At 47.3% G+C, this 26472-nt stretch overlaps 1 protein-coding gene across 1 annotated transcript; it reads left to right on the plus strand.

Moving 5' to 3' along the window:
- The first annotated feature begins 4440 nt into the window (after window positions 1-4440).
- On the plus strand, window positions 4441-26072 carry MAB21L4 (mab-21 like 4). Its single transcript, XM_008175300.2, is given in 7 exon segments — window positions 4441-4741; window positions 4744-4944; window positions 11483-11705; window positions 17339-17492; window positions 19711-19858; window positions 20950-21152; window positions 25980-26072. Coding segments are annotated over 7 exon segments (1323 nt in total).
- Window positions 26073-26472: the final 400 nt, after the last annotated feature.

Below are 26472 nucleotides of genomic sequence, written 5' to 3' on the forward strand. Positions count from 1 at the left end.
TGATGTAGAGCAGGGATTGGCAACCTTTGGCACGCGGCTCGCCAGGGTAAGCACCCTGGCGAGCCGGGCCGGTTTGTTTATCTGCCGCATCTGCAGGTTTGGCCGATCGCGGCTCCCACCGGCTGCGGTTCGCCGTGCCAGGCCAATGGGGGCGGTGGGAAGTGGCGCGGGCCGAAGGATGTGCTGGCCGCCGTTTCCTGCCACCCCCATTGGCCTGGCGCGGTGAACCGCAGCCAGTGGGAGCCACGATCAGCCAAAGCTGTGGACGCGGCAGGTAAACAAATGGGCCTGGTGAGCCGCGTGCCAAAGGTTGTCAATCCCTGCAGTAGAAGTTTCTGTGTAGACGAGGCCTGAATCTTCCTCTCATCAGCTTGTGTGACTTCAAAAAGCAGTGTGGAGTAATAATAGACAGGACTTGTGTAGCCCACATACCTCCTGGGTGTGGTGTTCTGTCCCATCTAGAGGCACCAAGACCACTTAGAGAGAGAGATAAAATGAGTCTGCCCTACAGCCTTAGCTAACAGCCAGCTGGCTTTTGCTCATGCAGTAGAGCAGTGGTCTCCAAAGTGGGGTGCGCACATCCCCGGGGGTGTGCAAAAGGATCCTTGGGAGTGCGCGGCAGGAGGAGCGCTTTTTAAAAATTTTTTTGCTTCGGCAGTTCAGGTAGGAGTCAGAGTTTTTTTTTGTTTTGCTTCGGCGTGGCAGGGGGTGCGTGCTCAAAATTTTTTTACTGATAGGGGTGCGTGATCAAAAAAGTTTGGAGATCACTGCAGTAGAGGCTCATGCACTAAGCTCCAGAGATCCCATGTTCGATCCTGCTGGGGTCTGTCAGCGTTACACTTGCAGTACTATTATGTTGCTCATTGTGCTGGTTGGGATGATGAAAGGTTGCAAATCTGCTTGCACTCTAACCCCTTATCTACACTTGGTCCAAACGTCTGCAAAGTTTGCCCTTTGCAAGGAAACCTTCCATAACTGATTTGCTCCCAAAGGCAAATGTTTTGGAAAGAGTGAATTCACTCCACTGCCATTTTTATATTACACAATAGGGGGAGGGATACTTTGTAAAGAACTGCAAAGTGGCTAGTATTCCTTCCCTTCTAGCCAGTCCCATGGTTCTTTTCCCATGAGGGAGAGAGGCATGATTTGGGCCCATAGCTTTTAGCAGGAACATAGATTTTCATCTGGAAATATACTTAAAGAAATGGATTTGCAGAAGAGCTCAGACCCAAGAGTTCCCATTTAGACAGTGGTCAACACGAGAAAATAAAGAGAACAGTGGGGCACTGAGAACTACAGTCAATCAGGCCACTACATTAGGTGGCTAAAGGGAAGCAGAGTTCTTTTGAAAATCTGGCTTTAAAAGTATGTCCTGGTATCTAAAGACATTTTCTGTCATGGGTCAGTGTTTTCATGATAATTAAACCATAAGGCTGGGACTTTCAAAGGAGTCTGTGGGATTTAGGCATCCAGACCCAATTGAACCTTTCAGTGGTGTGGGTGCCTAACTCCTTCAGGGTCCTTTGGAAAGACTGCAAGTTGTTTGGGGCAGGGAACAGCTGTTTGTTCTGTTTGTGCAGCACCTAATGAAATGTTCTCCTGGACATGACGGGGGCTGCCAGGCACTGCTGGAATAATATTAATACCTACTTCTGTGCTGCTGACTGTATTAAGTCATTTTGTTTTCATATGAAAGTTGGACATACATTTTTTATAGCCTGGTTCTCATTTACACTAAGGCCTCTCTCTGGCAGTGACCTGGAAACTTAGACTGAGTGCAGCATTACACCCTGCTAACATGCATTTGCACCCCCCTTCCACATCTTTCCTTTTTCTTGTAATTTTTATCTTCTTTTCACTGCCGGAGAGGTGACAGAAAGGGGCCTTAGTGTAAATGAGAACCAGGCCCTTCAATGTGCATTGCCTTTTCTTATATGATTGGTACCTTTTTAGGACACATAGAACATGTTGGAAAACACCGCATAGCATTTTTCTAGATGGAGTGCTAGTGGGTTAATCAGTGCCTTGCTTCCAGCCTCTGCATTGACCAAGATGCAAGCACTAAAAATTGGCAGATACAATATGATAGGAACAATACCTAGCTCTGACATGGTGCTTTTTATCAGTGGATCTCAAAGTACCTTACATTTACTTGTCAGTACAAGGCCCGATCTCAGCAGGAATTGTACTCAGGTGATAGTTCAGTGCATTTTTGGTCTGGCATATGGGCATGTATGATCTGTGCAACAGAGATTAATTTCACTGAAAGAATGTATCAGAGTGAGCTGACAGACGACATGAAGAGAAGAAACTCTCCCTGTTCTGAAGGGACCATCTGACTTTTTTCAATTTTGAGGATTTCAAATGGCATCCAATGCTAATTTTTGACATGCTTGGTGTTTTAATCATCTCATTGTTATGCAATGGGTTGGCCAGAGTCCTCAATGAACATTCACCTCAAAGGCATTTCTTGCCTTGATGGAATACCAGCTGTGGGGTTGGTTGGCAGAGAGCCAGCCTGAAGTGGTTTTAAAGCAGCAAGCATCAATGGCAACTTGCCAGTGGCAAATGGAAGAGTGAAGTCTGGCATATCACACTGGGGGACGTCTGTTTCAAGGCTGCTCACTAATGCAGGCCCAAGGTCTTGGATTCTGACTGTATTTCCTCCTCCCTTGATAACACCAACCACAGAGCACTCCAAGAGAGCAGACCCCAGCACAGTGCTCACTGGGGACTTGATCCAGCGTTCAGTGAAGTCAACAGGACTCTCTCCATTGTTTTCAATGGGCATTGGATCAGGCTCTGAACTTTACTCTGGGCCCAAAGCAGCTCTGGGCAGGAGCAGAAGCTTCTCTTTTTCATTTGCTCACAGATTTAGACTAGCAAATAGAAAATAACGCTGACAGTACTAGTGGGCAGTGTGGATAACTGCAGGGCAGTTCATACCCCCTGCATACAGTCTGCGGCAGGAGGAAACAGAGCATGGACATTTCCCAGAGTGAAAAGTACAGGTTCCTACCCATGTGGCCCACAGTGGAGTGATGACACAGCCTCCAAACCCCTGTCAGGGGGTGGACTGGGCCCTTTATGAGGGAATTGGTCCAGCCCACCAGTTTCTCATGATGGGGGGAACTGCAGAGTGAAGCTGCAGGAAGAGAGAATCTCCTGCCATGGTCCCTGAGGAAGGGAGTCATGGCTGCATAAAAAGAAACCCCTGGCTGGAAGTTTAGTTTTCCTTTTAGGGAGAAGGCAAAGAAGACAGGCCAGGCCTTGTGTCTTCTCCAGCTGCTCAGAAGAGGCAGGAAGAGCCAGCTCTCAGGGAACAGGGACTGGGGTGAAAGACCTTTTTGTATTTATTTTTGACCTTTATGTTAATCAGCCAGACCCCAAGAAGGGTTGTTGCTCTTGCAATCACGAAAGTCCTTTGTGTATGGAGTTTATTGAGGAGCCTGAAGAGGGGAAACTGAGGCAGTGCACTGCAGAGCCACTCCAGGTCACAAGGGGCATTCAGGAGGCAGCTGACCCTGTTATACTCTCTAAATCATAGGGAGCTATCTGCAGGCTTTTCATTCTGGATTAAGGCATAGGCTCAGTAGGCCCATGCCTGGGGCCCCAGCTCCTGTAATTACAGAATGAGATTGGAATTCTGCTTGCATTAAAAAACAACTATGCTTCGAGCCCTCATGGATGCAAAGAAAACTTGAAAATATGTTCTGAGCATAACTGATGACTGCAGACAGGAGGTCCCAGAGGCGTAAACTGGCCCATTCATCTTAACTCTGACACCTGCTGCCATCCCAGGAATGGGCAGAGCCATAACAAGGGGGAGGGGTAATGGGGGGGAATCTCATATGGATTGTGGGTAGGACCTCAGATTGCCATCATCTGACACCAAGGCTTCCTAAAGGTGCATGACAAAATGGATGGGCACAGAGTCCAAGTGATCAGTGGCCGGCCGCCTGTGGGCCATGAGGAGACACGTGATTTAGTCAAATGGACAGAAAACATCTCTCTGACCCAGAGAGAACACACAAAGAGAGACAAAACAAAAACCTTCCCCCATAGATTTGCAAGTATCTTCTCCCCTTATTGGTTCTTTTGGTCAGGTGCCAACCAGGTTATTTGAGCTTCTTAACCCCTTATAGGTAAAGGAGGGATTTTATGCTACCCTTAGTTGTATGTTCATGACAGCCACCTTGGCAATGAATAGTTCAGAAGGATTTGGCCCTCTTTCAGCTATGTAGGAGGAAAACACTGGGTTTATTAATATCTTAGAAGGTCTCTCCACTGGCTGCTTCTCCCACAAGGCACCTGCTCCCAGCCCTCTCTGCCTTTCCCCTCCCACCTGCATGCATACCCGGCTTTACTGGGGAGGGTGTGGCTTGCACCACCAAAGAAGCTCTGCAGACAGGAGGGGGTCTTTGCCCTGGCTTTGTAGCCATGGCTGAGAAGGTTTCTCATTGGCGCAGCTATCTGCGAGTGATACTGTCCTGTGAAGGTCAGAGGATGGAGCATTTCCAGAGGGCAGAGAACATCCTGCTGACTGTGCTAGAGAAAGTCACTGCCATGGACCCCAGATTTATAGCTGATTATTCAAGAAACCTGGAAGCTTTTAAATTTGCCCTCTGCACCTCAGAGGATGCAGTAACTGTGGGGGTTCCCCTGTAGATTGTGGCTGATGCCCTCCTGCTGCAGGAGTGCTCCAGTAAACAGGGCCAGTCAGAGACAGTTACCAATGGGCACATCAGATGTCAGGCTGCTACCACCTAGTAGTGCCCAAAGAAGGAACTGGCTGGCAGAATTGGACCAGAGAGGATGTGTTCAGTGTGGTGGACAGCGCTGAGTGCAGGGGGCACATAGTGCCAGGCAAGGTCCTCAGGCTCCTGAAAGAGCTAATTGTCGCTGCCATTGTCCACTGCAGGCACCAGTTCCTCATCAAGCCAGGTCTGTATGCCAACTGCATCCACAGGGGTGTGGGCCAGAGGGCAGAGGGATCGCAGGGGGTTCTGTGGTTTGACTAGAGGCCTGCTACCTCTCTGCTTCTGGCCCAGAAGGGGGGAAGGGGACAGAGATGCAGATGGCGAGAGACAAAAAAGGAAATGCGAAGAGGCACAGAGAGAGGCTGAGAGGTGGGGGAAATGGGAAGAGGAGAAGGGGAGAGGAAGAAGATGGAACAAGTTGGAAAAGACATCAGGTTATTCAGACCATATTATATGTGATATGACAAGAAAGGTCTTTGATAGGTTTCAGATCGATAACGGGTCAATAAACTATATAGAAGTGATGGTTGTTACCCCAAAATGAACATAAACTGAAAGGCTGGATTCTGAACTCCCACCTATGCCAGGAAAGGGAGAAGCTATTCAGTCAAACTGTAATCTATCAGTGAAGCACAAGCCAGAGAAATAACAGAGAAACTCAGTTCCCCTCTCATCCCAAGATGCACTGATTGGTCCACTGAGGACAGAGTGGCCCATTGATGGAGACATAAACAAGAGGTTGCCAACTTTGGATCCCAATGTCTGTCCAAACTTTGAATTAGTTAGTTACATACTCTGCAGTGTGGGGAAAACAAACAAACAAACCAAACCCCTAGGTTTCACCTAGAGAGGTAAATTTCTTCGTGTTGTGAAATGCTGCTGGCACAGGATATCTTCAGTGTTTCACTCTAGAGGTGGTTGCATTTCAGTGGTAAGTGAGAAAGACCCATGGAGTGGCTATAGTTTAGAGTGCTTTGGGATTCTTCAGGCAGAAAGGGCTATGTAGTAGGTTTGGGCCGAGGTTCGGCCCTCAGCGGGGCTGTCCCACCGCCTCGCTCTGGTCCGGCGGTAGTCCAGGGCAACAGGCACACAGTTAGGGGCTCAGGCCCATAAGCAGGGGCTGAGTCCAGAGGTCTGAAACCCAGGCCCTTAAGCAAGGGCTGAGGCAAGGTCTATAGCAGCCCAGGCCCTAAGTCAGGGCGGGTGGCAAGCAAACAGTCTGTCAGAGGCCCAGGCCCTTAAGCAGGGGCTGGGTCAGTTTATGATAGCCCAGGCCCCAGGTCAGGGCGGGGCAGCAAGCAACTAGTCTGTCAGGTACCCAGGCCTTTAAGCAGGGTCTGGGTCAATTTGTGGCAGCCCCCAGCCTCTCTAGGCCAGGGAAAAAGGGGGGAGTCTGCCACCCAAGGAGTGGGTGGCAGGGGGGACACAGGCCCTCCCACTCCACTGCGTCCCAGACCAGGACCCTAGCAGTGACAGAAACTCGCTGCTGTCAGTGGGGATCCTGGCCGCAACACACTGACATCGGCTCTGGCAGTGCAGCAGCCAGACTGGAGTCGGCTGCCCCCGGGCTACTTCCACATTCCCCCTCGTATGGTACCTGGGCTGTCTTGCTGTCGTTGGTGCTCTCCACCAGCATTGGCTCCTCTGGGTAGGTGGCGAAGGACAGGCTCGGCTCATCCTCGGTGTAACTGGCACGGGGCAGGCTCGGCTGCTCCTCGGGGTACCTGGCACGGGGCAGGCTCGACCGGCCCGGTGACTCAGCAGGCTGGTCGCGGCCTGCGGCTGTTTCCCAAGCAGGAGCTCGGCCACGGACGTCTGCTCTCTCCGCCAGCCTGGGCTCCACTGAGCTCTGCAGGCGAGCTTTTACACTTCCGGGTCGGGGCCGTGACCTCGGAGGGGCGGGCACCGGACCCGGTGGCTCCGCCCACGTTGGGATTAGGGGAGGTTTGGCCCTCAGCGGGGCTGTGGGGTGTCCACCGCCTTGCTACAGGCTAGATATGCCATTTGACTACAATTCAGTACCACATTGAAATAAAGTTGCTGGGTGAAATATTGACACCAGTAAAGTCAATGGGAGTTTTGCCGCTGACTTGAAAGGGGCCAGGGTTTCCCCACTGTAACTAAGGATGTCCTAATAAAAGGCTTCTCAATGATCAGATTACTGTTAAACTGTGGACATTGTCCTGGTCTCAGGTCTTGCTCTCTGAATTAAAAACATCACTGCTAGTGGTATGATAAAGACGTGACCATGTTGAAGTTAATCATAGGCTAGTGAGGCATTGCTGACCTCTCTGTTCTGTGAAATAGAACTATGAGTGGGACCAGTTCAAAGTAGGCTTACTACAAGCTCAGCTAAGCAGGACACTTGTTCCAGGCTACCCCCATACCTGGCAGGGCTGGGCTGAAAACAGGGTGATTACATAGGTTTGTGAGATCAACATCAACTCCAGTCTTTCCTTAAAAGGAGAATGACTGTCAGGCTACAGTTCACCTCTCTGTCTGATCCAGTGCTAACTTGAGCAACAAGTCCATCTTCTTAGGTATGACACATGCAATGTGAATGGCTGGTGGCAGCTAGCACCTGAGAGGTGGGAGTCAGTCTTGGCAGCATGTCGGCACATTGGCTTTTGAAATGCAAGCAGTAGAGAGAGAGAAGGAAGTGTTTACAGTGGAGATCACCAGCGATATAAGCTTCCTGCAGTGCATTTAGTGTGCAATGATGACATGGGCCTGGTTCGGCTCTAACAACAACAGCAAAGTCACCAGGACGCAAATCCCTCTTTGGGACCTCCACTGCCTCTTCCTTATAAGGATTTATTTTTCAAAGAAAACAGCTCAGCATCATATTCTCATTATATCCATCACAGGCATCATTAGTCATCCTCAGCCAACTCCAGGGCTAGAGCCTCTTCAGCATGTGGTCATGCCAGGGGGCTTGGTTTGAACCTCACCATATGTGGCTTGTGCTAAGCGTTAACCAAGTGCATTTCCCCAACAACCTCCCCTTGGCAGTTGAACCTGCTCTTCCCTAGGATTGCCCATCTGGATCATTTTCTTTGATTGTATCTTTGTCATGCAAGGAAAGAACTCAAGATAGTGGTTCCAGATGCTGAATCAGACTCAAGATTGCTGTTAGCGGGTTTTAGGTAATCCTGGATGACCTGTGAAATAGTAATGCAGTTGTGTCTCCGTGCGGGGAGTTTTTAATGTCATTCTGGCATAGAGTAGGGTAATGGGATTCTCATTGCTGGAGGTGATGTTGTGCAGTAACATAGGGGAGGTAATGCAATCAGGGCTGGAGACTAGAGGACAGTGGCGGAAATGCAATCCTGTATCAGGACTGGAGGTTCCTACATAACTGTGCTGCAAGAAAACAATTGTTCCACTGTAGTTTTGCATCTGGTTTTAATAAAGAATCCAACATCCTCCTTGTGTTGTTGAAGGACAGACATAATCTCTTGGGTCCTGCTAGGCCTTCAGAAAGGGAGGAGCACACAGCAGCCAGGGAGAACTAGAGTCAGGAAGCCTGGGGGCAGAGTGGGCCTTGGGAGCACATCGTGGGAAAGGCCAGGAGAGACACTTAGAAGCCTCAGAGATGGAGCAAGCTCCTGTGGTGAACCTGGACAAAAGGGTAAGACCTCCTGGAGTCAGCCTGAGCAGGTCAGCTTGTGAGGAAGGAGCCAGGAACACACAAAGAACCTAAGGGGAACTGGGCCTGCAGGGAGAAGGTGCTGGGGGGGCATCACTTGATACAAGAGCCAGAAGGAACTATGCAGGGTCTGGGAAGAGGCAAAGAGTCTGCAGAGGGTGAGCCCAGGCAGGGGCTGGGGAAAGGGCCTAGAGGCAGGCTGAGGCAGAAAGTTGTCCAGGAAGGCAGTTAAAGCATAGCGGCTTACCACCAGCACTCAGGACTGTACCCTAGAGAAGAGGGAGGGCCCAGGTTCCCCTACCAGCCACTGAGGCAGGGGCTATGAAAACCCACCTGATTCAAGGGGGTAAGGACTGCTGGAAGCCCTGGGGAAAAGGGGTGTAAGGAGAACTGTGCCCAGAGTTGGGGCTAGGGTTGCCACCTGTCCAGGTTTTCCCAGGATTGCCCCTTTGTTGAGGTAGCGGACACGGATGAAATGGTTCAGATGTCCCAGGTGGTTGTACCTCAGAGGTGGCAAGCCTGGCTGGGGCAGAGGACCTGGCATAAGGTCACTGGACAGTTGTTCATGGAACTCTGTTACCCTCGAAGGGGTGGGATTGAATGTTAACTGGTCAGAGGGCCAAGTCATATGATGAGGCAGACTGCTGCAAGGCCGAAGCTGCTGATGGCAGGGGTGTTAGAGGAGGAGGGACTGCTATCTTGTGCCCAGCCACAAGGGGGTGCCAGCCAGTGAGTCACTCTTCTACACACACCCAAACAACCATTTGTCTGTCCGACCATCTGACTCACCAAACACCCACCGATCTGTCTAGCTAAGCATCCTTCTCTGTGTTTCCCTCAACACACATTTCTGTCAGGTGCCAGCTCATGCCAAGATCCCCTTGCCTCACTCAAACACTGACAAATACTGAGCTGGAATCAGTCTGGCTCACCTGGGAGTTAGTATGGTTAAAAAACAGGGGCTAGAATGCTAAGAATGTGTTTAGTGTTTAGACTTTATGGAATGCTGGTGAGCTGTTGTGTGCATTAATCTTACTTATCACATCTGTATCCCATAGTGTAAGGCAGGGATTGGCAACCTTTGGCACACAGCTCACCAGGGTAAGCACCCTGGTGGGCCGGGCCCGTTTGTTTACCTGTGGCGTCCGCAGGTTTGGCCGATCGCGGCTCCCACTGGCCACGGTTCGCCATCCCAAGCCAATGGGGGTTGCAGGAAGCAGCGTGGGCCGAGGGATGTGCTGGCCGCTGCTTCCCGCCGCCCCCATTGGCCTGGAGCGGCGAACCGTGCCAAAGATTGCCGATCCCTGGTGTAAGGTTATATTTGAGCGGTTGTATCGTGAGCCTCTGTGACTGTGTAAATCACCAGACAAGAAAGCTACATTAATTAGTGTAAAGGGATGTTCCCAATAGAAGATGTTACACCCTTCCCAAAAGGAAGGTCCATCAATACCAGATAGACCATTTTGGGATGTTGCAATTGGAATTTCTGTATGTACCACCACCAAGAGGACAAAAGACTTTTCTTGTTATTGTGCATCCTCCCCGTGAAGATGACTCTTCCCATCAGCTGAGCTTTGCAACTGAAAGTATGTGGGAAGAAGAGAATAAAACCCCTATCAAGAAGAGACTGATTATTTCTATGCTGCTTGGACTATGAGGGGCAAGATATTTTTAGGGATAAGCAAGAGATTCCCAGCTGCTTAGCCTGGGTTAGCCCTAAAGGACGTATAGAGCTTGCTGGTTAAAGAAGCTTCTATTACCTTTTGAAATTTAAGATTGTAACTCATTTGTGTGTCTATTGTTTACCCGCTTTAACCTTGTAAATAACTTTCTTGTTTCCTTTTCATATTTAATAAATCTTTATGTAGTTTATTATAGGCTAGGCTATAAGTGTTGTCTTTGGTGTGAGATATAAGGTGCAACTGACCTGGGGTAAGTGACTGGTCCTTTGGGACTGGGAGTACTCTGAATATTGCTGTGATTCTTGGTGTAAATGACCAGGTATCACAAATGTATGCTCACCTGGGTGGCTAAACAGATCAGCATACCCAGGGGAACTGTCTGTCACTCCATGTTAAGTGTTATAGTGCCTGTAGGGTGACCAGACAGAATATGTGAAAAATCGGGACGGGGGGTGGGGGGTAATAGGAGCTTATATAAGAAAAAGACCCAAAAATCAGGACTGTCCCTATAAAATCTGGACATCTGGTCACCCTAAGTGCCTGGGGAGCTCACAATTGATATTTGGTTGGTGAAATCTAAGCATAGAACTCACCATCAATTTGGGGTTTGTGCCCTGGTTCCTAACAGTTTGCACAGAGGTTGGTACTCATGCTCTTGAGTCATGCAGGTAGCATGACAGCTATGTCCATCTCCCAATTGTACTCTTTATCACTCTGATTGCTCCTGCCTCTCTGACCCCATCACCAGCATTACGTCCTTGTTCTTCTGCCCAATCACAGTCCATTGTTCGGAAAGGGGAGCATTCAAACCTGGCCTCTTGGTCTGCCAAATGGGGGGACAGATACAGAAAGGGAGTGTCTGGAGCAAAGACCACCTCAGTGCTACAGGCCCTATCCCCTATCTCCTGCTCTGCCCCAGTGATAAGTATCTAGGAAATGTTGACCTGCTTATTAGTTTTGGGTCCTTTTAACTAACAAACCAAGCAGCCGCTGTATGACATCTGGAGGGGGAAGAATGAACTCACAGGTATCCAAGCAGAGATACCAGGTTCTTCATTTCAAAACTTTTTCTAATTTCATCCATTGATCTCACTCCAGCAGCAGCCATTGCCATGGTATGTTGCCCTTGCCCATAGATGCTGAAACAAGGGGAATTCTCATTCTCTCCCAGACGGTCTTCCTGGTTGACTGGATGATGCACTGCTGCTAGGCATCCATCCAGGAAAGGCGGTTCTATTTTAAAGAACAGGGTAAGAGCTACCAGTCTGAGGGTCCTGCTCAGCTGAACTGGGACTTGTCTCCAAGACAAACAAGGCTTAAAGATGTGGGGAGAGAGATGAGGATGGGGAGATCTCTATTGTTTTCTAAAAGCAACTTCTGCCCTTGCCCAGGTGACCTCAGCGCTGAGAGCCTAAAGGAAGAAGGTCTGCAGCTGTCCCTGCTGGTGTCCAGTGGCTGGAAAATAATCAGGTTCAACATTATCCCTGTGGTGCAGAGAAAGCAGGGTGCTCTGAAACTCCACAGCAGATGAAGAGAAGGAGGTTTTTCAGAAGGCAGCCTGCAAAAAGTAACACAGTGGGCTGACTTCATCCCCAGCAGCTACAATCACTGGAAGTAAACACCAAGCTATGCTCCTGCCATGCGCACCCGTTCCTGAAACCTTACTGAGAGCGAGACAGAGGGTTTGTCTGCCATACAGACTCTTAGTGGGGATGCAGTCTTAAGCAATGGAGTATAGTTCTGTAGAATTTAAAAGAGCTAGTGAAAAATGGAAAAACAACGAGGAGTACTTGTGGCACCTTAGAGACTAACAAATTTATTTGGGCATAAGCTTTTGTGGGCTAAAACCCACTTCATCAGATGCATGGAGTGGAAAATACAGTAGGAAGATATATATACACAGTACATGAAAAGATGGGAGCTGCCTTACCAAGGGGGGGGTGTCAGTTCTAATGAGATAATTCAATTAAAGTGGGCTATTATCAACAAGAGGAAAAATCATTTTTGTAGTGGTAATCAGGATGGCCCATTTCAAACAGTTGACAAGAAGGTGTGAGTAACAGTAGGCGGAAATTAGCATGGGGAAATTAGTTTTTAGTTTTTGTAGTGACCCATCCACTCCCACTCTTTATTCAGGCCTAATTTGATGGTGTCTAGTTTGCAAATTAATTCCAGTTCTGCAGTTTCTCATTGGAGTCTGTTTTTGAAGTTTTTTTGTTGAAGAATTGCCACTTTTAAGTCTGTTATTGAGTGTCCAGGGAGATTGAAGTGTTCTCCTACTGGTTTTTGAATGTTATAATTCTTGACGTCTAATTTGTGTCCATTTATTCTTTTGCATACAGACTGTCCAGTTTGGCTAATGTACATGGCAGAGGGGCATTGCTGGCACATGATGGCATATATCACACGAGTCCCTGATGGTGTGGCTGATGTGGTTAGGTCCTATGATGGTGTCCTTGAATAGATATGTGGACAGAGTTGGCAACGGGGTTTGTTGCAGGGATAGCTTTCTGGGTTAGTGTTTTTGTTGTGTGGTGTGTAGTTGCTGGTGAGTATTTGCTTCAGGTTGGGGGGCTGTCTGTCAACCTCCTTCTTACTGTATATTCCACTCCATGCATCTGATGAAGTGGGCTTTAGCCCACGAAAGTTTATGCCCAAATATTGTTTTTAGTCTCTAAGGTGCCACAGGTACTCCTCATTGTTTTTGCTGATACAGACTAACCCAGCTACCACTCTGAAAAATGGAGGGAACTTCTTGTTTCTGTAAATTTTGATGAATTTGTTTGCTGTTTTCCATCCAAATTTGAAGTTTCAGTGAAAATTTTCATCAAAATTTGAAAAATTTCAATCAGCTCTAAATAAAATTTAGCCTTTCACTAGGAAGAAAAGTCCTAATAAAATGAGGACCCTGCAATGGAGTTCAGTCCCAGTGTAACACATTGTGAACCACAAGATCTATTGCTGAGTTCAGGTGTCATGCCATGCTGGCCACTCCTGGGTTCTTCTGTTGAGTTGTCATAATCACTACTAGCTTCACCCTGGAGCACAGGGCAGATTCTGTTGCCTCAGTGGGCTGGATCCACCAGCTTTTTCTGCTTGGGAAAGCTCTGGCTGGTAAGAATTCACGAAGAGCGTTGGCTGCACAGATGGTGCTCATTTAAAAACAGAACCAAGCACTATTTTTAAATCTGTGTTGCTATGTTCCTAATCTAGGGACGTACAAGGTGCGACTGTCCTATGTGAAAGAGGAATCAAACCAGTTCCGTTCCTGGAGAGGCAGGGCTAAATCTGGTGTGTCTGTTACAGATCTCTTATTAATACATTACTGGATAAAGGCAAGGGCCCAAGTCTCTAGCCCTGCTGAGCAAAGGTGCCTTGTTCCCCTAGGACCTATTCCCACACCAGCCCAGCTGGGCCTATGGGTGGTTCAGGAGAGGAGGAGGATGAAAGGTCTTCAGGCTTGCTCCATTGCCAGGGCCCTTGTACTGCTCTCTGCACCTCCTGGTGCCCTTCACCCCCTGCAGGCCATATCGGTTTTTAAGTCTTGGGGAGATGTTTTGGGAGACACAACAGCCAGGAGGAGTTTGTACATTAAAACAATAAATACATTGAACATCTACAGGGGGGATCCTCTCCTGGTGGCCATTGTCAGCTCCCCAGCTGGGAGCGCTGTTACTGAGCTGTCAGCGAGGGTCTCTCTTTGGGCTACTCATCCTGCTCTGTCTCCCCTGCTGCCAACCACAGGAACCCACCTCTCGGACGGGGATATTGGAGATCCACCACCAGCCCAGTCTTAGCCCCAGTGCCCTTTTGAGAGGTGAGGTCTCAGACTCCACAGAGGGGTAGGCAAAAAGTTTGGTGCCACAAAGCCAGCACACTGCCTCCCCTCTGAGAGGGTGGGTGTGACATTGCACTCCATATGCTTTATGTAAATATGTTTATAAATGTGAATATGATGTAACTGGAATATGCTTTATGAAAAAGGTCTCTTGTAAGGTATCATTACAAAGCTTATAATTTACTGAGTGTGTTCATCCTATTTGTTTGCATGTATTATTTCTATGTCTGGAGTTAGGAGAATAAGATACAAACATGTATTATTAATGTAAACATATTAAGTGGAAGCCAGTAAGGGTGCTTCAGAATCAATGAACTGTAAATGGTTCTGTTTACGTGCAAACCTTCCAGTGTATGTGTGGACCAGCCCAGGAAGAATGGAGGCTGGGGTCTCACAGGACATGTGACCATGTCACATGATGCTGGAATCCCTCTTAAATCTGGTACTTTTCCATTTAGAAGGAGGGATTGGGACCCAGAGAGACAAAAGATTCACCCTTGTACCAAAGCTATAAAAGGGGGTGGAGCAGGACAAAGGGGTGGCCAGTCATAAGAACCCCTAGTTAACACCTAAGATGTCTGCTGGAACTAACAAGGACTGTACCAGGGGAAAGGATTGGGCCCAGACTAGGAAGGAATCTAGTCTGTGAAAGAAACTTATTGGACCATCTCTGAGGGTGAGATATTACCTGTAATCAGTTTCTTAATGTATTAGGCTTAGAGTTGCGTGTTTTGTTTTATTTTGCTTTGTGACTTACTTTGTTCTGTCTGTTATTACTTGAAACCACTTAAATCCCACTTTTCATACTTAATAACATCACTTTTGTTTATTAGTAAACCAGAGCAAGTGATTAGTACCTGGGGGAGCAAACAGCTGTGCATATCTCTCTATCAGTGTTATAGAGGGCGGACAATTTATGAATTTACCCCGCATAAGCTTTATACAGAGTAAAATGGATTTATTTGGGGTTTGGATACCATTGGGAGCTGGGTATCTGGGTGCTGGAGGCAGGGAATCTGCTAAGCTGTTTTCAGTTAAGTCTGCAGTTTTGGGGGCATGGACCAGACTGGGTCTGTGTTGCAGCAGGCTAGTGTGTCTGTCTCAACAAGGCAGAGTTCTGGAGTCCCAAGCCAGCAGGGAAAATGGGATCAGAGGTAACTTTACCATGTCAGGTGAGAGTCCCAAAGGGATCTCTGTGACTGAACCCATCACAGTGGGATCATCCTCTGGCTAGAGTTTTGTCATGGCCAGAATTTAATTTGAGCTGTGGCTTGCCAGGGCTCAGCCCCGGCACCTCTTTTCATGCCAGGGTACAGCCTTGGCACCTCTTCTGTCAGTGGCCTTTAGTAAAGCATGCAATTCTATACTTGCATGCAAGGCATGACCTTGCACGTACAGTGTGTGAGAGGTCACGGTGTGCAGAGGATGCCATTTTGTTTTGCTTGAGCTCCAGCACCTCTTTACAAATAAAGCACTGGGCAAGGCTGGGCCTCCCAGTTCTGGATGGTTCTGCAGTGTGAGGAGAAACACAAAGAGCCATGCTTTAAGCAGCAACTGGAGACCTCCCTGAACCAGGAAGAACTCATGTTTATTAAGCTTCCTGTTGCAGCCCATCCTGGTCCTCTCTGGTAACTGTGGAAGACCAGGAACGCTATAGCCACTCCACATCTCCCTTTATGATAAAAGATTAAAACTTAACTTATAAACCAATGTGTTGTGACAAAGTTCCTCCTCTATCTTGGTGGGTCCTGCGCTTATTGGCGGATTTTCTTTCCTCAGAGATTCACCATGTGGGTTGGGGAACAGCCCAGAGACCTTCCCCTCTGGAAGAACCCACAGTCCAGGTCAATTGGGAGGTTTGGGGGGAACCCGGGCACGCCCTCTACTCCGGGTTCCAGCCCAGGGCCCTGTGGACTGCAGCTGTCTATAGTGCCTCCTGTAACAGCTGCATGACAGCTACAACTCCCTGGGATACTTCCCCATGGCCTCCTCCAAACACCTTCCTTATTCTCACCACAGGACCTTCCTCCTGATGTCTGATAATGCTTGTGCTCCTCAGTCCTCCAGCAGCACACTCTCAGCTCCTTGCACCTCTTGCTCCCAGCTCCTCACACTCGCACCACAAACTGAAGTGAGCTCCTTTTTAAAACCCAGGTGCCCTGATTAGCCTGCCTTAATTGATTCTAGCAGCTTCTTCTTAATTGGCTCCAGGTGTCCTAATTAGCCTGCCTGCCTTAACTGGTTCTAGCAGGTTCCTGATTACCCTAGTGCAGCCCCTGCTGTGGTCACTCAGGGAACAGAAAACTACTCATCCAGTGACCAGCATATTTGTCCTCTACCAGACCCCTGTACCCCACTGGTCTGGGTCTGTCACAGTGTGTACTCACACTGCAATCCAAAATAAACTTAAATCCTTAATACTATTTACACAGGTATGTCCCCTTATCCATTCCTTTTAAATAGCCCTGAACATTATTCTATAGATCACATCTTTGAGGGATTCTCATCAGCCTTCCAAACCTTGTTCTCACTTCGGCTGAGTTCCCGTATAGCATTCCCTGTGGAGAGGGCTCAATTCCTGACAGAGTACCTGCAAGTTCGAGGGCCTCTCTTTGTTGTGCTGGGGAACTCTGAGAATGAACACAATTGCTCTGGAGAAGTCCTTTTGGAGTCTTCACTTGGGAGGATCTGGGAGTTCCTGCTGAGTTTTGAACATTTCCAAAAGCGAGGAGCTGTTATCTACACTTTGTTCCCTGGGCTCAATTCAGGCAGTGCTTTTGTTCTGTGCTGAACACTGAAGTTTTATTGCTGCTGAATTTCTGTTTCGGCATTCAGTTTTCATATTCCTTCAGATCAGGCCACTTTGGTTTAAGTCTACATTGAACTTGTTCTGGCAGCAATTCCAGCATCAGCCAGCTCACTTCAGCAAATTAGAGATGAACAACTAAAGGATGAAACTTGCCAGAAATTGACTCACCTCTGCCAAAGAGGGTGGGGTCAAAGAAGACAACTTCCAATAGGCCTACTACCCTATTAGCAGGACCAAAGTGATGTTCACAGGGCTGATGGCCTGCTTCTGAAAGGATGGCACTTTTTATGCACTTTTTTTATTTCAGAAAGATGCCCTCCAAAATCCATTTTAGGGACACCAAAATATAAACAAGCACAGGGATGAGCACAACACTTCACATAGTGACCTGATCTGAGGAGGAACCTTAATAGAGGGTGCCATGGTGCTATAGACTTCCTTGGCCTCCACTGCTCCCTGGCATCTTCCCCTTGCTTGGAAGGATCCAGGAGAAAGGACAAACCGGCTCATATTAATGTTGATTCAATCCATACCAACTCTAGAAAAGCCCTGAAAAGGCAATGACCTGTTCAGCTGCAGCCTATAAATTTATCTCGCCAGGTCCTCCACCAATCGCCCTGTCATGAAACTGCTCCATATTGTGGGCACGCTGAAGGGCCACCATGTGGACAGCCTTCACCTACTGGACCAGGTCAACAGTGAGGACTGGAAAGAAGAAGGCAGGAAAGGAGGGCTCACATTTAATCACTTGAAGGTATGTTTTCCTGAGAGACCAGCTAGGGACACTGTGAATAGCTCGTATTCTGGTGTATGGCACCGTATTCCGACCTGAGTCACTTTGACTCTATGAGAACTGTGCACTTTACACATCTTTACTGAAATAAACATTCAGTTAACCTTGGCATATGAACCTAACAGGATGGGAATAATATAGATAGATGTGTATTTGTACCATTGTCTTATGCTGAACAGAATGCCAGGCCTGGTTAGGTGTATCAGAATACCTCACTTTCTTGTACCCATGAGCCAGAGAGGGTACATAAGCCTTAATACTACTAAAGCTAATAGTGATTCTTGTTCCGCTCATGTGACAGCGGCCTGTGTTTCCAGCCCTGAAGATCTTGTGTTCCCTGTGCTCCATGTGTGATGGCTAGGACTGCATATTTGTCATGGCTGGGAAACTGTCACAGAGAGTGTGATTTTCCTGTTCGTCTGTGACTTTTCTCCATGTCTGTGACTCATCCCACAATAGCTGTTCCTGCAGCCACTCCAGGTGTTTCAACCTGGTGCATCTGGTTGCAGCGCTGCTCAGCTTTGGCCCACCTGACCCTCCATAATGATTGGGGGGGGGGGGCAAACCTGAGCAACACTGTGACCCCACACACCAGGTCACAACACCATGCCCAGCCACATGGAACACAGGAACCACCACTGCTGGGGGAGTGCAGGGTGGGCTCAGTGCTGGGGGAGTGCAGGGCAGACTCACTCTCCAGCCTACATCCCCCCAGGGACTCCCCTCCATAGTGGGCCAGGATTAGGGTTGCAGTACCGGGGCAGAGGGTGCTGCAGTGGTGGTCAGGGCCCCGTTGGTGGGGCAGTGAGGAGAGTTTGCTTTTAAAAAAAGTCAGGGAGCAGGCACTGGAAGTGTAGCAACCCAGGCCTTTTACTACAGTTACTGTGACTGCTCTGGGATTTTTGATAAAAAATACTGTGACAAATGTTCAGCCCTAGTGATGCTTGATACATGGGGAATGGAACCAGGGACCTCCAGAGCTAAGAGCACGAGATGAGCTAAACAACCAAGGCTCTATAGATGGGGGTTACACATGTTGGGCTCAACCAGCAACTGCAGTGTCAATTCTTTGTGGCTACTGATTTGCTACAAGAGAATCCTACTACAACTTGAGATGTGGCTTTTTCTACCAAGTCCCAACATGCCATTAGGAGCTCGCACAGAGCTGGAGGGTCATACGTCATGCTTTGGACAAACTTCATCTTTCAACACCCTAGGAAAGGGAAGATTGAGCTGCTGAATTTGTTTTTCACAGCCTGAGCATGCACCAGCTGCTAACATTGCAGCCTGATGCTGAGGATGTTTGGTAGTGGCAGTACCATCTTTAATAATTTGGACATGTTCCATCTCACAGGACCTCAGCTAAGGTATTATGAGGCACCATGCTCTTGGATGTGCTTCCTTTCATGGTTGGGACATGTTCTGTCCTCCAGAACCGCAGATGGTGTTGAGGAATTTGTCCTTCAGATTTGAACCCAGTTAATACACCACTCCACAGCAGTTTGGAGTGCCCACTTTGGGCAGTGCTAATCTTTATGACTTGTGTATACTTCATGTTATAGCATGGTATTGGAAGGTACTAGCCATTGTGACCAGTGCTCCGTTTCTCAGTATCCCAGCATGGCGATAGGGCTATGCTATGCTAATTACAGACACAAGAGTGTTAGTAGAGGAGTAACATGCCAGTGATGGCTGGTATGGAATTGTGCCCTGGCCTTGCTGATAGTTTCAATGTGATGATGCCTCCATGTAAATTGCCACAGAAGTGCCAATTATTTTCAAGTTGCTGAATAATTTGAATCAAGTTTTCATTAGACAAAAATTAAAATACTTATTAATTTGAAGAAAGTCTTCAGAATATGAACCAAGTGTCCCTGATGTGCAGATGTCTGCTGGAGTCCGCAGCTCTGGGAGACAGAACAAGTCAATGGGATGCAAACTAAAGTCTGTCCACATTTAAATGTCTTCATTAAGCATTTAGCTACCACAGTTACAAACATAAATAATGGGTGGAAGTTTCAACATTGCCGAGGGATTTGGATGCCCAATTCCCATTAACATCAGTGGTGCCTAAACCCCTTTGGCAGCTTTGAACATCCCAGCCATAGCTGTATAACCCCTGATAGTTTGCATATTCTGTATTCTCCCTCTCTGAATAAATCCTTTTGGTTTCCTCTAGATGGTGTGGGCCACTGAGCTGTTCCCTTCCCCTGAGGACTGGGAGGACCTGGAAGGGTCAGTCTATCAGCTCCTGGTGATCCTGCTTTGTTGCTTAGCAACCAAAAATCTCCCGCACTTCCTGTATCCAGAAGAAAATCTTTTCCAAAGTGTGACCTTATGAGTGTAATATAATATCTCATTGAAAGGTGACAGGGCCAGAAAGAGTTAATTAACTCACAGACTGACCTGACCCATGGCCGAACTTTAGAGACTGGTTAGGAAGATATGTAAATGAATAGAGCTTTGAAATGCAAACCTGTATTGTTAGAGGTAGAAGGGTAGGTGTTTGCTCAGGTCTTGTGATATAAGAAAACAAGTCTTGTCTATTGCTATAGCTTTGATTCAAAGATCAAAAAAGGAATAGTAATATTTAGGAAGATACTTGAGTGAAATAGTATTATTGGCTATATGTCTCTTTGAAGGTTGTGGTAACCTGTATCTGAACTGTTTAATGGATAAATTACCCTATGCTAATTGCTATGATGTTTAGGAGAAGGAAAGTTAAGCCTATTGTTTTCTCAGGCCAAAAGGCTGCAGGAAATGTATAAAAACCCTGGGACATGATCCTTCTTCATCTCAGATCTGCTTTGGGTTTCAAGAGGGGGAAACCTTAAGCCATAAGGATTGAGATCCCCAGTCACTGAGTGGCGTCACCCTGAATATGGACATTGGACTATAACCTCTGAACTATATCTAAAAGGACTTTTGGCAACTACAAGCTCATCTCTGCTGTATATCTGAACCTCAAGAATTGAATTCAAGTCTGTATGTATATTGATCTTTTAACCAACACTCTCTCTCTTTTCTTTTTTAATAAATTTTAGCTTAGTTAATAAGAATTGGCTATAAGCATGTATTTTGGGTAAGATCTAAGTTATCATTTGATCTGGGTCCGGGCTTGGTCCTTTGGGATCAGGAGAACCTTTTCTTTTATATGACGAGATAAGATTTTCAGTAATCATCATCATATCTGATGTGTGTCTGGATGGAGGCCTGAGGCTGGGTACTTTAAGAGAACTGCATTGTTTGGACTTCTGAGTAACCAGTGAAGTAATATAGAAGTTGTTTTGTGCTGGCTTGGTAAATCTAAGTATTGGAATATCCACCAGCGTTTGCGGTTTGTCTGCCCTGTTCTGTTTGCAGTTCACCCTAATTTAGTGACCTCAGCTGGCTCCCATGGGCAGCATCATCATACAAGGAGAGGATCTAGACCCAACTGCTTTGTACCACAGAGTAGAGGGGTTTGCCAGCTCACCAGAGCATTTCCTCAAGTGCCATTTCACCCAAGCAGGGCAGAACAATCACCAGTGGCTAGACAATGGCATCAAGACCTGGCTGCAGCTCCCAGCTCAGGATGGAGCCTACTGGGACACAGCCTACTTTGATGTGCTGCTTAGTAAGGTAATTCAGAATCACACTCAAGGATCCCATCAGAGTGCCAGAACAGTTGGTGGCCTGGATTCTCAGCTGTCTGTAGTATAAACTGAACCCAGTGGGTAGGGGAAGGCTGCCAAGGGGAGAAGAAAGCTGATTACAGGTCCCTGATTCTCTGCCCTGGGTGCAAGATAGAGTGGGTTAAGAGATGCTCTAATCTGTGCTAGCTGATTCTGGTCCTCAGAGAAACTTCCACCAGCTGGAGATTGCTGAAGCTCCTTGCCATGCCCACACTGTCGTATGGCTAGAGATAGGATTCCTCCGAAATATCCAAATAGGTCAGCATGGTGCTAGAATGCTAGCACTTAACCTATGGCTCTAGAGCAGTGGTTCCCAAACTTGTTCCGCTGCTTGTGCAGGGAAAGCCCCTGGCAGGCTGGGCCGGTTTGTTTACCTGCCGCATCTGCAGGTTCGGCTGATCACGTCTCCCAGTGGCCATGGTTCACTGCCCCAGGCCAATGGGAGCTGCTGGAAGCGACAAGGGCTGAGGGACGTACTGGCCGCCGCTTCCAGCAGCTCCCATTGGCCTGGAGCAGTGAACTGCAGCCACTGCGAGCTGCGATTGGCCGAACCTGCGGACGCGGCAGGTAAACAAACCAGCCCGGCCTGCCAGGGGCTTTCCCTGCACAAGCAGCGGGACAAGTTTGGGAACCACTGCTCTAGAGCCACACACAGCTCTCTGTGTCTGAGAAATGCCTCTGATCGGCAGCATTTCGTGATCAGAGTTGTGAAAGTTACTAGTGACACCCCCTCCCTTAACAGAGCAGCCTTTATGTCAACCAGTGACCATTAGGGGGAAGCAGACACTTCAAGTACACAGTAGCCTGAACTTTTCAACTGTCTTCCCTTCAAGGCCTTAAGGTAGTTGGAGCTGGTCCCAAGCCAGTTTTCACTGACCAGATAGCAAAAGCACGGGTCTGACAACCACCAATCAAGTGTTAACACTGCAACACTTTGTCTGAATGTGTATAAAGGATCTGTAAAATGTGTGTAAGACAGAGTTTTTGTACTAAGGTGCAAAGCTCTCCTTTCTTCTGCAGAATAAAGCAACTCTTCCTTATCCCTGTCTGGCTGTTATTGGCTCTCAGCTAGGTGGACCCGATATTTCGGTAACAGTTTCTGGCGACTCCGCTGGGACTCTCCTAGCTCGGACATTGGACTCCAGATGGCTGCGGCGAATTGGGAACAGCGCCAATGGGGTGTTTCGCCCCGTTTCTCTGCTTCACCGCAGCCCCTGGGGTTCATGCGCTGATAAGGTGAGTCCTAATAGGATAAGGAGACACTATCTGGTTCTGGTCTGGTTAACCGGTTAATGAATTTCTGTCTTATACATTTGGGTGTTAGGTGTGTGGACGGAACTGAGCCTCTCATTCGTAATTCCTCAGAGTGGAAGCCATCGCGTGCGATGAAACTCTGAGGTCGAATTGGGATCCTTCTGTCCCGTCCCCTGTAGCGGTCAGTATTAGTAGAAATTCCTGTAATAGGATCCTATTAGGCCATAATTCCCTCTGTTCTCTGTGTAATTCTCTGTTAGAGTGTCAGCAGGCAGATGGGTGGGTCTCTGGTAAAACCCTCTGAGGATAGCCCTTTAGATTATATGTTAAGTAAATGGTCTTTACCCGGTGTTTAAAAAGAAATAGTTACACCTTGTGTAGAAATTGATGTGGCTAGTGTTGTGGAAATTGAATTGTGGAGAGGATGTGCATTTTCCCCAGAACATGTGCAGTGTATATTGTAGCAGAGGTAAAAGAAATGCAAACCTACCAATATAGGTTGTGTTGTCTTTTTCATATCACTGGGTGTTTGAAAGCAGGAGTTAGAAGTAAAAGGCAATCAAAAGTCTGGGAAAGTTAATTGTGTCCCTTCTTTTTTTTAAGTAAGAATCTTTAAGCTGTGGATAGCTTTGGATCTGGAAGCAAGCCAGAAAGCATCTGTATTAATGCAATTTTCTAACTAATAAGGTAGAAGCCACTGAAACCTGGGCTGCCTATGAAATAAATACAAGGAAATATGGGGTAATTCTGTTTTGCCTAAAATCAACAAGAATATGTGTATATAAAGGAAATATTTTAAGCAATGACTGACTGCCCAGAAGGGGTAGACCTCTGTTCTTTTGTCTTTCAGATCATCAGAGAAAACGGATGCCAGCTGAATAGCATTCAATGTACCATGCATTTACTGGCACAATAGGAATTATTTTTGTGTTCTATGGCCAAAATTGTTGTTAAAATTTGCATACCAACAGTCTTTGGAAACAAGGACATGGAAGGTTAACCCATTTCCCATATTGCCCATGGATCCTTCTGGCTACCTCAGATTTCTAGCCAGAGGGCTGGGGAGGGAGGAAAGCTATTGGACACAAGAGGTTGTACCGAGTGGACTCCTCAAAGGTGGGTGTGCTTGGCCTGGTTTGTTGCTCCAAAGCTCTGTAATAAAGTTATTTTACTGGAAGGGTGTATATGGCATACATTGAGAAATAAGACTAATGTACATATAATGGCAATGTGTATGTATTCATTGTTGGGAAAAGGTGTATGAGTGAAGAGTGGAAGTTTCCTTTGTAGGTTAAAAGAAGCCAAGAAGGGAAGCAGGAAAAAGAACAGAACGAGTTAACTGGAAAAAAAAATAGCTAGCAAGCTCAGTCCAAAGATAAGATGCTGGCCCAATCCAAGGACACTGCCCACAGCTAAGACTTGGCTGATAGCCAAGAAAAGGGGGACCTGAATGTGCCCAAGCAACTATGAGATCTGCAAAACACTGCCAGGCATTAATGAAATGTGTTAGGTTTCTTTTCTCACAGATAAAAGAAGTGCTACCCAAAGACCCTAGCAGCCCTGCCATTCATTGAAACAAGGAGACTGAGTCTATATAAAGTCCATCAACGAAAGACTGCTTTGGCTCCCCACTGGAAAGGCCCTTTCCAAGTGCTGTTAACCACCAACACCGCTGTGAAGTGCTAAGGACTACCTGCCTGGACCCATGCTTCTCACTGTAAAAAGACGCCTCCACCTCAGGAGGACTCTCCGACTGATAAGCTTATTTCTCCTTCTAGCTCTGCTGTGCCTTCTGGACAGCAGGAAAAAGGAAAAAAGACAAGGTGAAGTGCTAGTAACATCTCCCTTGTCCACTGACAGACCTACTGTGCCTTTCGATTTTTCTAGAAGAAGCAAACCATTACAGGGTGATGTGCTAGTAACCTCTCCCCTGTATGATGCTAAACCACACTGTTTCAGGAAAAGAGAAGAAGGAACACTTGCTTCACTGGAACCACCAAAGTCCAGGGATTCCTGACTACAAGAGACATTAAGAACTGACCCTGGTGAAGAAACAAAGAATTATATACTGGCAGGAAGAAACTTGTGGGACCCATGCTTGGGAATGTGGAATAGTACTACACCAAAAAGAAATGTATTAGGATATCAATGGACTGTGATTAACACTACACTAGGGACTGTTAAATTTTCATTACCCTTATTCAGTTTCCAGATCACCTCTACATACCCAAATTGCTCACAGGGGGCTGCCATTAGATTAGCACAACAGAGAGCTTGGATTATTTCCTCTAGAAAGAAAAGTGACTTGACCGGATCCCTATGGGATGGGGCCAAAAGTGCAGCAGCAGTTTGGAATATTTTTAAGAACCAAAACATGATGAGAAATTGGGGCACAGGCTGGAGTTGCTGAGTTACATGTTATCTCCGCCCTTAGTTCTATGACCCAGAAGTTGCTGACAGAAATGGTATTGAATATCACTGAGGCTGGGAAGGCATTGCAGTGGGATCTAGCATGTTCAGAAATTCAGGATTTCCTGAATGACCAGCTAATGGCCATTCGGAATGATCTAGAGCATCAGGCTTGGCCCACTGCCCTTACAGACACATCAGGAGTACTATCTGATCTGTGGCCATGGAGACATACTTGGAAACTTTCTGGGTGGAAGTACAAACATTCTCAATGCTCCTTCCAAGCATATGAACCAATTAGGGGGGGACTTGTGCTCGCATCAGGGAAAAATGTTGTTTCTATGTTAATCATTCTGGCTTAATTGAGCAGGATTTACAAGCCATTAAGAATGCTGCTGTTGTTTTCTGTGCTTTATCTCTTGATCACACCTTTAGTTTTGAGGACTTCCTTCCAGACGTTGGGTCATGGTTTACGGGGCTCTTTCGAACAGTTGTTAAATGGATTCTTTTCTTTCTATGTGTTATTTGGACAATGATACAATGTGCCAAATGCCTGTGTAATGCTATGATCAAAAGCTCTGCTGTCCATAAGAAAACCCAGTATCTGTCCCTCCAGCTTGATCTCAAATTGCATAACAGGCCTGACAATTTTTGAATTTGTCAGGCCCAAAGGGGGGACTGTGAAAGTTACTAGTGACCCCCCCCTTAACAGAGCAGCCTTTATGTCAACCAGTGGCCATTAGGGGGAAGCAGACACTTCAAGTACACAGTAGCCTGAACTTTTCAACTGTCTTCCCTTCAAGGCCTTAAGGTAGTTGGAGCTGGTCCCAAGCCGGTTTTCACTGACCAGATAGCAAAAGCACAGGTCTGACAACCACCAATCAAGTGTTAACACTGCAAGGACCTTTGTCTGAATGTGTATAAAGGATCTGTAAAATGTGTGTAAGACAGAGTTTTTGTACTAAGGTGCAAAGCTCTCCTTTCTTCTGCAGAATAAAGCAACTCTTCCTTATCCCTGTCTGGCTGTTATTGGCTCTCAGCTAGGTGGACCCGATATTTCGGTAACAGAGTGGGCCTTCCATCTAACTTCTCCTCTTTCCTTGCTGTTCAGTTCCAGGCCTAGCGCATCCAGGACAAACAGCGGATCTCTGCTCTGTTGAACATCTTGTCAAAGGCCAAGAAGGTGGTTAATGACCAGAGCTGAGCCAGCTCACCTCACGTGATCACGCCCTGAACCCATAGACTGAATGGGTTCCCCCCACGTTTGCCTTTACTGCCTTGATCACAGGAGCTGTGCTGGAAACCCAACATCCATTGGCTTCACATTGCACAATTGGGAAAAAGAGCAGTTGGGACAGAGCTGAAATAAGCTTGTGGTGGAGGCCGGGTGTTGACACCAGAGTGTCACCAGAACAGGAGTGGTGACGGGGCTACCCATGGTGCATAGACCCTTTTCAGTCCTCTGCCTTTGAATTGCTAGATGAATGGACACAAGACACAGTTCTCTGTGTATGACACACTCAAGTACACTACTACCACATGGCTGTATAGCTGAGCTCCAGTCAGTGCAGGGTAAGCCATGCCCCATGGAATTACTCCTAGTA

Source organism: Chrysemys picta, chromosome 9 (assembly GCF_011386835.1).
Source record: "Chrysemys picta bellii isolate R12L10 chromosome 9, ASM1138683v2, whole genome shotgun sequence".
NCBI lineage: Eukaryota > Metazoa > Chordata > Testudines > Emydidae > Chrysemys > Chrysemys picta.